General features: G+C 35.6%; 1 protein-coding gene across 1 annotated transcript in view; it reads left to right on the top strand.

Moving 5' to 3' along the window:
- The first annotated feature begins 2,905 nt into the window (after positions 1 to 2,905).
- Positions 2,906 to 15,432, top strand: part of TOPBP1 (DNA topoisomerase II binding protein 1) — an 872,354-nt gene continuing 859,827 nt past the window's right edge. Inside the window, exons 1-4 of the mRNA XM_053715750.1 lie at positions 2,906 to 3,062; positions 9,885 to 9,983; positions 14,281 to 14,415; positions 15,036 to 15,179. Coding sequence (XP_053571725.1) covers positions 9,900 to 9,983; positions 14,281 to 14,415; positions 15,036 to 15,179 — 363 coding nt within the window. The 5' untranslated portion in view covers positions 2,906 to 3,062; positions 9,885 to 9,899. The remainder of the gene's footprint in view (positions 3,063 to 9,884; positions 9,984 to 14,280; positions 14,416 to 15,035; positions 15,180 to 15,432) is intronic.

The following is a 15,432-nucleotide window of genomic DNA, read 5'->3' as shown; positions in this document are numbered from 1 at the left end:
CTTAGTTGTCCTATGAAGCCTCCAAAAAGTCAGTTTCAGTGATTCAGACTCACTTAGCAGTATAATTTACACCCCAGGTGAAGAAAATTCTTTCAAATAGATATCCATATAGGAGAGAGAAGTATCATTGCGATAAAATATAGTACATTCAATTTAATAGCGAGTAACAAGCTTTGCAGTGTATGTCAGTTACTTCATCAATATCAACTCTCTCTGGGGGAGTTTTCTTGTTTTAGGAGAGTACTTAGGGGGGTGAAATATGGTAAAACAGTGGGAGGATGACAACAATTCTGAGGATTTAAAGGGGACCAAGCACCTAAATTCCCCACCAGATCAGTAACCTCAGTTCATTTAATCCTTCCTTGCCACACATTATCCCTTCATCAGCCTGATTTCAAAAGAGGGCAACTGCGTTCTCCAAAGTGAAAAAAAAAACAAGAAATAAAAGTTCCTACCTCCCCTTTTCTCCCCTCTCCTTTAGCTTTCCTCACCCCAGGATGTTTCTAGGTCTGCTCCACTTGGCTTCCTTTGTGGGGGTTGAAGACCTCTCAGATAGAGGCAGCTCTGCTGCTCCAGGGTGCACCGCTCTCACTCCCAGGCACCATAGAACCCCAGTGTTAGTCGGCAGCTTCCAGCCACAGGAAGCCGCTAGACTCTTCTTGTGCTGCAACTATTGCGGCAGCCTGCGTGGACTCCCACACCTCAGCGCTTCCCTACAATGGGCACTTCACTCCAGCCTCTGTTGCAGACACGGCTATCTCTCTGCCGCCATCCTGTCTGCACTTCACCTGGGCCCGCGCTGATCGTGCTGCGTGATGACGCAACAGCGCACTCCCCCCCTCCGGTCTTTTTGGTTTTACCTTATACCGGTATAGCCATTTTTCTTAAAGGGCCATAATACCCAAATGTTTAAACACTTGAAAGTGATGCAGCATAGCTGTAAAAAGCTGACTAGAAAATATCTCCTGAACATCTCTATGTAAAAAAGAAAGATATTTTACCTCAAAAGTTCCTCAGTAGCCACCTCCCATTGTAAAGGATTTCTAAGCAGCATTTTAGCGTGTCTGTCCTGGGACAGCTGAAAGGATGAGCCTCATGAACTCTCATATTATTTCACCAATCAGGTAAAGGAAGCTTACTATGAAATCTCATGAGAGTTAAGTCAAATCTCATGAGATCACAGTGAGTTCATGACCTCAGCACTGCTGATGCTGATTGGCTGCTGTTCATTTCTTCATTTTTTTTTTATTTTTACCTGCAGCTGGGAGCAGGTGAAGTATAACTTTTTACACAGAACTAACTCTGCTGAGCTGAGGAGATTGAGGTAAAATATCTTCCTTTTTTACATAGAGATGCTCAGGTGATATTTTCCTGTCAGCTTTTTACAGTTGTACTGCATCAGTTTCAAGTGATTTAGCATATGAGTATTATGTCCCTTTAATAATCCGTTTATGACTATTGATTTACCAGGCAGCACATCCTAATGTTTCTGTGTAATTATTGACTATTATGCATGGTTGAGCTTACTTATTTTCTCTTTTTTTTTTTTTTTTTATATAACAAATGAAATACCTAATACAGACATCCCAACTCTCCCTGAAGTTCAGGGAGTCTCCCTGATTGTAATAGCGGCTCCCTGATGCCAGCAAATGGAATGCAATCTCCCTGAATCTCCAAGTACCATGATCCAACGTGGCCCAAATCTGGAAAAGTGTTTCTTTAAGGAATGCCTTTAGTTGCTGGGACGTTATAGAACCCTCAAAGCATCAGTAACAAAAAAGCCCCCACTGATTTTAATAAAATAAAACACAAATACTACCTTATTTACTGCACGTCATTAAACTTTGTATTCTAAAATATTTAAGCATTCAACAAGTGTACGATCACTGGAAAATAGGTTTATTGTATGTGGTTGTGCAATAAAGCTACTTTTTTATAATGTGACTTTAGTGGGAAGCTACTTTAATGATAAGTCTCTATCTTATTTAGGGTTTCAAGGTGTCCAATATATAACTGGGAGGTGGGGGGTGGCGGTGCAGTAACGGGTGACGCCACCTCCCTGAAATGAGTTTTTGCAGGTTGGGATGTCTGCTAATATCTCTGTAATTATGTTAGATCTAAAGAAACAACTGACTGATAATCATACCTGCTCTAACAAATATCTATCAAATGAAATAACTTTTTGTCTAATTTTTTTAAGCGGGGCTCTTGATGGCGGGTTAGCCCACCCTCCAGTTGCTGCTGGGAGACAAATACAACTACATTTATCATTTTTGTGTGTGTTTTTATTTGTGTATATATAATTGAAATAGCAAACTATTTAGTACTTTTATTATTTTTTAAGTAACAGCTACATATAAATAAAAAAAATACGGATGCAGGTAGGTATTATAGCATGCCAGCCTCCCCCCCCCCCCCTGAAATAATTGACATATAAAATTTTGAGTTCACGAAATAACAAAGCATATATTCAAATGTAAATAAAACATGACAGAAGTGTGAAATGGGTAATTTTGTCTTTAACATGAATCAAGTGTGTGTGCGTGTGAAAATTTTGAGCTATGCAAAATAAATAATAATAAATAAATTATATGTAGAATTTGGAGTACATGAAATGACGAAACATATATATCACAGAACAAAAGTATGAAAAAAATGAATGTTTGGATTTAACATGAATGTAAACACGTCCACATAATATGAAACATTTTGAATTGCGTAACCGTTTCTAACTAAATTAAATATCATGTGACTAATGTAAAATATGAATAATGGGCCTTTAATCAAATTAATTTTAATTGCGTAACGCAATGTAAAAAAGTTGGGTTTCTCCCTTTGTAATTTAACCACCTCCTTGTTTTGTAAGGGGAAGTGACGCTTAGAAACGCAAGAAACGTCACTTCCTCCAGCGAAGCTAACAGGAAAAATAAAGGAATAATTCGTAGGAACGATTTGGCGCCAATCTTTAACATCATTAAAATATATCTGCTCGGAGACTTACGGGAGTTGACAGCGGCTACCTTTATATATGTGAAAAGGGCGGGAGGTGCTCGCAACATAAGGTGCTTTTGACAATTGTTTTTAAATCCTTTGTTGCCTATCATCATCTGTCACATGAACCCTAAGCGCAGGAACCTGACGTCACGTTGTTTTACCTGAGCGGTGACGCAATAAGGTCACTTGAAGTCGTTTTATTGGTAGCTAATAAAGACTGTCACAAAATTGTAGGGGTATGGATAGCTGTTAGACCTGCTGCAAATTAATATACTTAATAATGTAGCAAAATATTTGTTCTATAGATACAATATTCATATCCAGTCCTCTAATTATAACTTCCGTGTTCCTTTAAATTCGGTGAAGCATTGTGAGTTCAATATAATTGTTCACATTTTAATACAATACGTGGCTGGCCATTCTTCCAGTATCACCTGCAAGGGCTGAATAACAAATGACACATATTGCATTTATTTGCTATAGTATATTCTGCCCCTCTATGAAACCACAACATTTTCTTTCATGATTCTAATAGAACATACAATTTTAAACCACTTTCCAAATTACTTATATTATCTAATCTGCTTTATTCTTTTTGTATCCTTTGTTAACTGAACAGCAATTCACTACTGTGAGCTAGCTGAACACATTGGGCAAGACAATGACATAAGACATGGGTAACCACCAGTCAGCAAATAGCTGCCAATAGTAGTGCATTGCTGCTCCTGTGCCTGCATTTCAACAAACAATACCAGGACATCATAACCTGTGTAAAACCGGCATCTTTATAATTTATAAATCAGGTTAAAAGGCATGCAATAATTATGTTCTAAATATTTTTGTAAGCATGGGCATTCTGATACTTAGCATCCAAATGCGGAAGAAGGGGGTCGCTTGTGACTTTTTTTTTTTTTTTTTTGAGCCGGATTCTATCTTGTGATAGTGCAACACACTAAGATCTGTGTTCTAGCATTTGGATGCTAACGAAACATTCAAAAATATAATAATATTATGTTGAATATTGAATGAAGACTACCAAATTATCATCTTTTCTTCTTAATATAGTTGCAGGTTTTGGGATTGTGTGTGTGTATGTATATATATATATATATATATATATATATATCTATCTATCTATCTATCCAACGATAACCTGCACAACGGAGCGCACAAAATGATCCTTGGTCCAATATTAGGTGGTAGAAGGCTCAATAGGAGGGGAGGGCGGGATATTCAAATCCCTAATCACCGGCTGTGGCAGCTAATAGTTCAGCGTGTCTGTTCCACACGCTAAATAAAGAATCCAGTATCCAAAAAGTGAACCACAAAAGCGCTCAGAGCCCAAAGTGAAAAAGATAAAAAAGTGTTTATTGGGACATTTAACCTCTTAAGGACATATGACAGAATTTTTCCGTCATAAAACAATTGAGCAAACTGAAAGCTGTGTCCTTAAAGGGTTAAAAACAAAAAGAGTCCTCTAGGACTGTTTGTAATCCAGGTTGAATTTGCAGGCACACAGAGCAGACATGTTTCGTGCTCAGGTAGCACTTGTTCACTGCTGAACAAGTGCTACCTGAGCACAAAACATGTCTGCTCTGTGTTCCTGCAAAAAAATAAAAAATAAATAAAATAAATTATATATATATATACACACGCACACAGGTGTACCTCGTGGTTCCAGACCACCACAATAAAGCAAATATAGCTATGAAGTGAGTCACTCTAATTTCTTTGTTTCCTAGAGCATATAAAAGTTCTATTTACACTATACTGTACTTTTACGTTTGTAGTAGCATTATGGCTAAACCCCCCCCAATAAAACCTCTGTATATAGCTTAATTAAAAAATTCCTTATTGATTTGCTAAAAAATGCTAACCATCATCTGAGCCTTCAGTTAGTCATAACCTTGGTGTGTGTATATATGTGTGTGTATATATGTGTGTGTGTGTATATATATATATATATATAATGTGTGTGTGTTTATATGTGTATACATATGTATTTATGCATTTATTTGTGTACAGTATATATGTGTGTGTGTATATATATATATATATATATATATATATATATATATATATACACATACAGTTTGAACTATGATTATCGTTTACCAGTCACAGGAAAAATGTTGCTAGTCCACTCGATGCTAAATAGAGGCAAAAGCCAAAATGGTTACTTGACCGGAACAAGTGGAAATTTCCATATCTATCTATTTAAAAAAAGTAACAGGTGCATACAATCTAGCTTATAGCTGTTCTATGGGTCAAACTGAAGAGGTCAGTTACTTTAAACATGGCACTGTAATAAGATGCAACGTTTGCCACAAGTCAGCCCCTGACATTTCCGCTGTGGTGCGTCTGCTACTTTTGTTTTACATTTCCGCCTTACTAGATCTTCCCAAGTCAACTGTAAGTGCTATTGTTAAGTGGAAAGTAATAGGAGCTACAACAGCACAGCCATGAAAATCACCTATTATATGTTGCTTCACTCACTACAGATTTCTAAACTGCCTCTGGAAGTAACATCAGCACAAACTGTGGATCAGGAGTTTAATGAAATGGGTTTCCATGGCTGCGCAGCTGTACACAAGCCTCACTTTAACATGCACAACACTGGACTCTTAAGCAGTGGAAATGTGTTGTCTGGAATAATTAAAGGGACATAATACTCATATGCTAAATCACTTGAAACTGATGCAGTATAACTGTAAAAAGCTGACAGGAAAATATCACCTGAGCATCTCTATGTAAAAAAGGAAGATATTTTACCTCACAATTTCCTCAGCTCAGCAGAGTAAGTTCTGTGTAAAAAGTTATACTTCACCTGCTCCCAGCTGCAGGTAAAAAAAAAATGAAGAAATGAACAGCAGCCAATCAGCATCAGCAGTGCTGAGGTCATGAACTCTTACTGTGATCTCATGAGATTTGACTTAACTCTCATGAGATTTCATAGTAAGCTTCCTTTACCTGATTGGTGAAATAATATGAGAGTTCACGAGGCTCATACTTTCAGCTGTCCCGGGACAGACACACTAAAATGCTGCTTAGAAATCCTTTACAATGGGAGGTGGCTACTGAGGAACTTTTGAGGTAAAATATCTTTCTTTTTTACATAGAGATGTTCAGGTGATATTTTCCAGTCAGCTTTTTACAGCTATGCTGCATCACTTTAAAGTGTTTAAACATTTGGGTATTATGGCCCTTTAATTATTCTTTACTATCTTGCAGTCTGATGGAAGAATCAGAGTGTGGCAGATGTAAGGAGAATGCTACCTAACGGAATGCAAAGTGCCTACTGTAAAGTTTGATGGAAAAGAGATATGGTCTAGGGCTATTTTTCAGGGTTTGGGCTAGTGAATGGTGATCTTAATGCTACAAGATACAAAGACATTTTTATACAATTTGGTGCTTCCAGTTTTGTGGCAACAATTTGGGAAAGGTCCTTTTCTGATTCCGCATGACTGTTCCCCTGTGCACATAGCAAGGTCCATGAAGACATGGTTTGACTAGTTTGGTGTGGACTAACTCGTGGCTTGCACAGAGACCTGGCCTCAACCCTATTAAATACCTTTTGGGATTAACTGGAATGCAGATTGTAAACCAGATCTTCTCGTCGACATCCGTATCTCACAAATGCTGTATTGGCTGAATGGGTACAAATTCCCACAGACACACTCCAAAATCTTGTGATAGACCTTCAGCCAATCAGCACATTTACAAAAGTATTTTGCTACTTGTTTTCAATATTTCAGGAAAGTAAGGTTCTATGACCAGAGTATGGTAGAGCAGTGGAAATGCATGCATTTGTTACAGTATATCAAATTTAATTTGTAGCCTTCTGATCATTACTTTTTCATGGGAAAAAACTGCTGCTGATTCAATTAGCAGCACTAGTTACACAGCTGAGTTGTCCAACTAGAGCAGCTGATTGGATCAGCTTCAGTTTCTGCTGGAGCCCAGCAGTGCTCTGCAGACCTCAAGCACGACTTGTATGTGTTCAACCCCTTTGCTGGGGTTAAACACACAGAGGAGTAGGGTTACTAGTCTTAAAATTACATGATGTAACAAATTAGAGCATGTTGTAATGTTTTGATTATAATGGCCCTTTAATTCCTGCAAAAGGGTTAAACACCATTAACCCTTTCATGACAGGGTTATAAATTCTACATCGGAACAACGTTCCGATGTAGACAAATAGAAATCACGCGATCGTGCAAACGTTTGCAAGATTTCAATTATGGGATCGGGTCTGGGGGGCGTCCCTATGACGCTAGGAAAGCCTTCTAGACCGCGATCAAATTCTGCAAGCCCTAGTAGGCTTCAGGACAGCCATTTGCGATGACGTTGTATTCAGTCATAACAGCTTTAAAGCCCAGTGCCGTTGTGACGGAATACAACAGCATAACGGCATTAAAAGGTTAAAGTACCACTCAGAAGTTGCGGAGAACTGCTGGTCCAAGCGGCAGCTTGTGGTAACCCAATTGACATTAGCAATTCTCTGTGGCTCTATAAAGCTTACAGGCCAATCATAGCAAATTTTAGAGTTAAACCAATATTTTCAATAACTTGCTTCAAAATCACAACAAAATAATTTTTTTAGCTACACTATTTTTGTAGGAATAGTTAAAAAGAAAATTGCAAAAAACTTTGCTTTTTGTTTGATTTCCACCCCATTTTTTAGTATTCCGTTTCTATTTACTGCTATTTTATGTATCCGTATAGGGTTTTGTGAAAAAGCCTAGTTTGCCTGTTAAAAATGCTATATAATATGAATGGGTGCGGATAATTTATAGTAAAAAACTAATACGGCACAAAAATTACAAAATTGCCTGTCATTTAAGCACAAAACTGGGAAAAACCTTTGTCCTTAAAGGTACATTCCGGTCAAAATTTAAATGCACATAGATTAAAGGGTCATAACAGGTAGAGATCTGTGCATATCCTAAAAGGGCTAATTAATTTAAAATAGTTTGCATAAAAAAATTGAGCAAAATTAATTACTTAGCTAAACTGCCTGTAGCAGCCAACTCCACCCCTATTATCAGTGTTCAGGCACAGGAATTGTGTTTGAACTGAGTTCACAGCTTCTAGGCATGCTCCAAGAGATAATCCCTATTCCCTTTTGCATTCTACCAAAACAACAATATATATAGATACAGCCATAAAAGGAATTGTGTGGGGGGAGTTAGAGCTTTACAATTCAGAAACTAAAAAGAAAGGGTTAATGGGGAGGCACTGCAGTATAAATTTGCAGGTAAAGTAATTAAAGTACATATTATATTTTGTCTCTATCCCAACTTGTTTTATGTCACTTTAAATACATCTTTGAATAGAAACATTTACATGTGTAAAGGTAAAAATGCTTCTAGAAAAAGTAATCACTGTTTTAGTGTTAACCTATTTCTTTGCACGTGCATTTGAATCATGGCTAGATATTCTCAGTTCACCAGCATTTTAAATACTGCAGCTGCTCAGAGACCAGTGGGGATTGTATCATGTCAGCAAATAAAGGAACAATAACCCAACATTTTCTTTCATTATTCTGATAGAGAATACAATTTTAAAATGTTTCCAACTTCTAAATGCTGTATTGTGTGTGCAAAATGTAACATTGTACAAGAGCTTTCTTGTGCAATTCTACCCCCTGCTCTAGCGCAACCAATTAAGCGAGAGCAGGGCATGTCAATCACCCTGAACATGCGAGTGTCCGGGTGATTGAGCTCACCATTTCTAAGGTGGCAGAGAGGCAAAAGAAGCAGTTTCTGCTTCTTAAATTTGTGGCTGTTGCAGGCTCACTCATGCATTTTGCCCTTAGCATCCTTAAGATCATTGCATAGTGCAGCTGCACGGTTTAAAAAAAAAAAAAAAAAACCCTTGCAAATGAGCTTTAAAATGCCTCATAGTTTTGTCTTTGTCCATTTTAATCTTTTTGCACCGTTATGGTGTTGTATTCCGTCTAAACGGCTCTGGGCTTTAGCGCCGTTAGGATGAAATACGTCATAGCCGTTTGGCTGTCCTGAAGCCAACAGCGCTTTCTGGATGTTATCGCGGTCTGGAGGGCATGCCTAGCGTCATGGACGCCCCCCCTGACCCAATCTCATAATTGAAATCTCACGATTGCGTGATTTCAATTTGTCTGCATCCGAAGTTTGTTCCGATGTAGACATTATGACCCTGTCATGAAAGGTTTGAACATGGATTCCCTCATGCCAGTCCATTGCTTTTCTAGGCAGCTTTAATGCGTATAAGGGATAAAATAGGTACATACAGGAAAAGATCAACATTTTCAGCATGTAATAGATTACTTGCAACATAGTGAAGCAATTTTCTTTTCATTGTAATAAGTTTGTTACTTCCTTGGGTAAGAAAATCAGTGTTTGAACATTAAATTAATCATTCTCCATGTCAGAGCGTTCATACTAAATTACATTAATTTTTTTAAGTATCACTGACTTTAAATGCATATTGAGTACAAAAACATTTGTAATTCACATGAAAATCAATATTTATACATACAAAAATATTTAATTTAGATTGAAAGTATCAGGAAATATATATGGTAATGGTATAGTGAAGTATCCCCTATTATTGGCTTACATGAAAACTCCCACATTTTATCAGTGGAGAGTAATATATAATAATAATGCAATATATTTTGAAATACCTCTCCTTGGATAGAACAAAGAAAACATTTGTGTACAACATTTACAGCTTATGTGAGTTGTTGAGTTATAATGTTCTGTTCTAAGAAACACTGGGAGCGCTCATGTCTCATGTTTTTTTTCCCTTGAAATGGCAAATATGTATATTCTAAAAACCTTTATATATGTAAACCATTTATTATTGAATTAGAACAGGGAATAATTTAACTGTTTTTTCATTTTCAGTTCCTTCAGATTAAAATGGCTAAAGGTGAAACTGAACCCTTTTTTGTGAAATTTATTAAATCTGCGGACAATAGTGAATTCTTCTTTGATGCTCATGAGGTAAGAAATCAGTAAAGTAATGTAATTGTTGCTGGTGCCTGTAAGAAGCTTTGGTAACCAGATTCCCAGGACTTAGGCTGTTTTACTCCTCTTCAGGCCGAATTTTCATTTTGCCTGTATGTATGATAGAATCTTTTACAATTATAAAACATTGGCCATCACACCAACTTGAAAAGGGACAGTAAAGTCATAATTAGACATTCATGATTTAGACAGCATACAATTTTAAACAACTTTCCAATGTACTTCTATTATTTAAAGAACAAGTAAATACAGTAGATTTGCATAATCAACAAATGCATGATAAAAAGACAATGCAATAACACTTAATCTGAACTTTAAGAGTAGATTTTCTTTCTGACAAATTTCAGTTATGTCTATTTCCTCCACTCCTGTACCATGTGACAGCCATCAGCCAATCACAAATGCATGTACGTATATTCTGTGAATTCTTGCACATGCTCAGTAGGATCTGGTGACTCAAAAAGTGTAAATATAAAAATACTGTGCACATTTGGCTAATGGAAGTAAATTGGAAAGTTGTTTAAAATTGTATGTTCAACCTAAATCATTAGACATATTTAACCTTTAAAGGGACATTAAACCCAATTTTTTTCTTTCATGATTCAGATAGAGAAATACCATTTTAAATAACTTTCTAATTTACTTATATAATCTAATTTGCTTCATTCTCTTGATATTCTTTCCTGAAAAGCATATCTAGATATGCTCAGTAGCTTCTGATTGGTGGCTGCACGTATTTGCCTCATTTGATTGGCTCACCAATGTGCATTGCTATTTCTTTAACAAAAGATATCTAAAGAATGAAGCAAATTAGATAACAGAAGTAAATTGGGATGTTGTTTAAAATTGTATTCTCTGTCTGTCTGACTCATGAAAGAAAATTTTTGGGTTTAATGTCCCTTTAAGGGATGTGGTTATGCAAAAATAGAATGCTTTATCAAATTAAAGCATTTAACTTTTGCATAACTATGTCATTTTAAAATAGCAGGCTGCTGATTTGACATTACTCATTCAGACCATATAATACATTTTATAATGAAATAATGTTTGGGTGGTAAACATCCTTGACTTTCTTTGCTAAACTATTGTCGTTGGTTTTTGCATTTTCCCAATGTTGTCTAAGAGAAACTAAAGTTGTAGGTTGCTGTTGATTATGTAATTACTAAATATTTAGCCTACAAGAAATTTGTGATGTATTCCAAGTAAAGATAAGCCTTGAGAGTAAGATGGAGCTGTAGTTTTAAAATTATATTAGTTGTTTAAGTATGGAAGTAATATGTGTAAAGTTTTATTGTAAAGTACTGGGTGTTATAATGTTGTAGCCTAGGGTTTTCTAGGTTTAAAAACAATTTGCTTATATTATCTTCTCTGCTGAAGCCATTTAGGAATGATTTTAAATGAGTTACTGTAGTCACAATATCAGTATTTGTTAGTCCAAGATCTATCTATCTATCTATCTATCTATCTATCTATCTATCTATCTATCTATCTATCTATCTATCTATCTATCTATCTATCTATCTATCTATCTATCTATCTATCTATCTATCTATCTATCTATCTATCTATCTATCTATCTATCTATCTATCTATCTATCTATCTGCTCTGGAGAAAATTAGGAGACCACTGCAAAATTATCAGTTTCTGTGGTTTTACTATTTATAGGTATGTGTTTGAGTAAAATGAACATTTTTGTTTTATTCTATAAACTACTGACAACATTTCTCCCAAATTCAAAATAAAAAAATACAGTTTTCAGACCTTGAATAATGCAAAGAAAACAAGTTCATATTCAAATTTAATCACAATACTAACGTTTAAAGGGACAGTAAACACCAAAAATGTTGTTGTTTAAAAATATAGATCCCTTTATTTACCATCCTCGTTCTTGCATTGCCAACACTGTTATATTAAAGGGATACTAAACCCAATTTTTTTATTTCATGATTCAGATAGAGCATGAGATTTTAAGCACCTTTCTAATTTACTCCTATTATCAATTTTTCTTTGTTCTCATGCTATCTTGATTTGAAAAAGCAGTACTGTAAGCTTTAGAGCCAGACCATTTTTTGTTCAGCACATGGGTAGAACTTGCTGATTTGTGGCTAAATGTAGCAAACCAATCAGCAGCTCTACCAAGGTGCTGAACTAAAAAATGGGCCGGCTCCTAACCTTTTATTACTGCTTTTTCAAATCAAGATAACACAAGAACAAAAAAAAAATTGATAATAGGAGTAAATTAGAAAGTTGCTTAAAATTGCATGCTCTATCTGAATCATTAAAGAAAAAATGAGGGTTTAGTATCCCTTTTAATATACTTTTTACCTCTGTGATAACCTTGTATCTAAGCTTCTGCCGACTGCCTCCTTATCTCAGATCTTTTGACAGACATGCATTTCAGGCAATTAGTGTTGACTCTTAAATAACTCCACAGGCGTGAGCACAATGTTATATTTATGGCACATGTGAACTAATGCCCCCTAGCTGTGAAAAACTATCTAATGCATTCAGATAAGACGCGGCCTTCAAGGGCTTAGAAATTAGCATTTGAGCCTACCAAGGTTTATTTTTCAACTAAGAATACCAAGAGAACAAAACAAATTTGATGATAAAAGTGAATTGGAAAGTTGTTTAAAATTACACGCCCTGTCGGAATCATGAAAGTTTAATTTGGACTTTACTGTCCTTTTAATTTAACAACAGTTCAGAAATCAGTATTGGGTGGAATAATCATGATTTTTCAATCACAGCTGTCATTTGTCTTGGCATGCTCTCCGCCAGTCTTTCACATTGCTTCTTGACTTTAAACCATTCCTTGTGCAACAATTCAAGCAGTTCAGCTTAGTTTGATGGCTTGTGACCTTCCATCTTCCTCTTGGTCACATTCCAGAGATTTTCAATGGTGTTCAGGTCTGGAGATTGGGCTGGTCTTGACAGGGTAAATTAGTATTGTGGTGTTTAAAAATGAATATGAACTTGTTTTCTTTACATTATTATATATTATTTTGACAAGTTGTCATTTTCTGTGAATAAATTCTCTAAATGACAATATTTATTTTGGATTTGGGAGAAATGTTGTCAGTAGTTTATTGAATAAAACAAAATGTTAATTTTACTGAAACACATACCTTTTAAATAGTAAAACCAGAGAAACTTATATATATGTGTGTATATGTGTATATATATATATAATTCCCAAATGAGTGACAAATGTAATGTCTTATAGTACACTGTAAAATGTTGTTTGTTTCACTTATGACATTGTACTTTTTTAAAACTGTGTGCACTTAGAATATGCTTTAATATTTTTTACATAGCATAAAATCTAAGTAAAATTAATTGAACATTGCTAAGGATTATGGGCAGTTTTGAGATCTTCGTGCAGGTCTGTTTACTCAGTAAGCCCCTTTTTTTATGCTTGAAAAGTTCACTTAAAATGTAATATCATCCAAATAACAATTTTAAGAGAATAAAAAACTGCAGTTTGATTTGTATTTGGTGCAGAGAAATGGTTGTATTGTAAACTAGACTTAATTTCAAGCAGTTGCCTTTAGCATACCCAATATCTGCAATACTTTTCTCTGGAATGTAATACTTACCTTTGGGGACCCATAAAATATTGAGCACGCTGCATAGGTATTGGGGGCTTTAAACTGCGTTGGTTAATCATTTTAACCAACAACTTCTGATATCTAATCTTGTGTTATTGCTTGCTCAATGCACCTTGGCTATAACCTATGCTAGTTAAAGTGATGGTAAACCCAAGCATTTAACAAACACTAGGATTTACCATCACTAAAAATAAAGTGTAGTTTCATTCATCACTTGGTAAAAAAAAATAAAAGGGTGCGAAAAATACCCTGGCTGTGCCGTGGAAGATCGCTAAAGTCAGCGGCTCCAACCACCCATAACATAGCGCTCTTCTTCGATGAGGTAACGTTTCCACCTCTAAACAAATAGCTGTGCGTGTTAACTGATATCCTATAACGGCTATTGGTGAAGAGGTGGAAACATCACCTCATTGGTAAAGAGCGCAGTGCCGTGTACAGCCGGAGCCACTGACTTTAGCGATCTTCCACAGCCATGGTGAGTTTAGCTCTCTTTTTAACTAAGTTATGAATTAAACTACATTTTATTTTTAGTGATGGTAAATCCTAGCTCTTGGATTTACCATCACTTTAACTCTAAAGTGCAAAATACATGGATGAATCCTAGTATCATTGGTAAAGATGCATATTTTGGACAAGTTACATAGTTTCTTTCCTTTTTTAGGCAATTAAAGTGTTTCAGTCTGACGAATATCTTCAGATAATTGAAGAAAGAGAGGCCCTGACTTTAAAAGAAAAGGACAAATCTCTCTACATCTGTGATCCTTTTGTTGGTGCTGCTTTTAATCATCTCAAAAAGGTCTGCATAATCTGTGTCTTAGATCATTATCTTAAACTAATGTATTAAATTAAATGACAAATACACACATTAACATTAAAGGGATACTAAACCCAATTTTATTTCTTTCGTGATTCAGATAGAGCATGCAATTTTAAGCAACTTTCTAATTTAGTCCTATTATTAACTTTTCTTCGTTCTCTTGTTATCTTTATTTGAAAAAGAAGGCTTCTAAGCTAAGGAGCCAGCCAATTTTTGGTTCAGTACCCTGGACAGCACTTGCTTATTGGTGGGTGCATTTAGCCACCAATCAGCAAGCACAACCCAGGTTGGGAACCAAAAATGGACCGGCTTCTAAAATTACATTCTTGCTTTTCAAATAAAGATAGCAAGAAAATAAAGAAAAAATGATAATAGGAGTAAATTAGAAAGTTGCTTAAAATTGCATGCTCTATCTGAATCATGGAAATTTGGGTTGGTGTCCTTTTAACACTGTATCAAATATAGAAATAAAATATCATTGTCTGGGAGTGAGTGTATGAATTCTAATAAACCTTGCCTTTCATCTACATGTATATTATTTAAGTGCATGTGCATACACTGTTCTAGCACAACAATTTTTAACAGCTTTACTTTTGTAGCTTGGCTGCAGAATAGTGGGGCCGCAGGTTGTTATATACTGCATGCAGCAACAAAAATGTGTTCCTCGAGCTGAACACCCTGTCTTCAACATGACCATGTCTGATGTGACAATTTCATGCACTAGTCTGGATAAAGAAACCAGGGTAAGACATTCTTAAATTATTCTGAACTGAGTCAATGCAACCAACTTTGGTTGGGGGGAGGAATACAACACTATTAATATAGGATTAAAATAGTCACTATTTTTTCCTGTTGTGTGTGTTTTGTTTTTGTTTGTTAGTTTTTTTTTAATTAATATGGCTTAATTTCGGTTGTGGTTAGTTGTATTCCAATATATTGTATTTAAATGGATTTGTTTTATGATTCAGATACAGCAAGCCATTTTTAATAACATTC

Source organism: Bombina bombina, chromosome 5, assembly GCF_027579735.1.
Source record: "Bombina bombina isolate aBomBom1 chromosome 5, aBomBom1.pri, whole genome shotgun sequence".
Taxonomy (NCBI): Eukaryota; Metazoa; Chordata; class Amphibia; order Anura; family Bombinatoridae; genus Bombina; species Bombina bombina.
The sequence above is the reverse complement of the archived record's forward strand: the minus strand, read 5'-3'. Positions and strand labels throughout refer to the sequence as shown.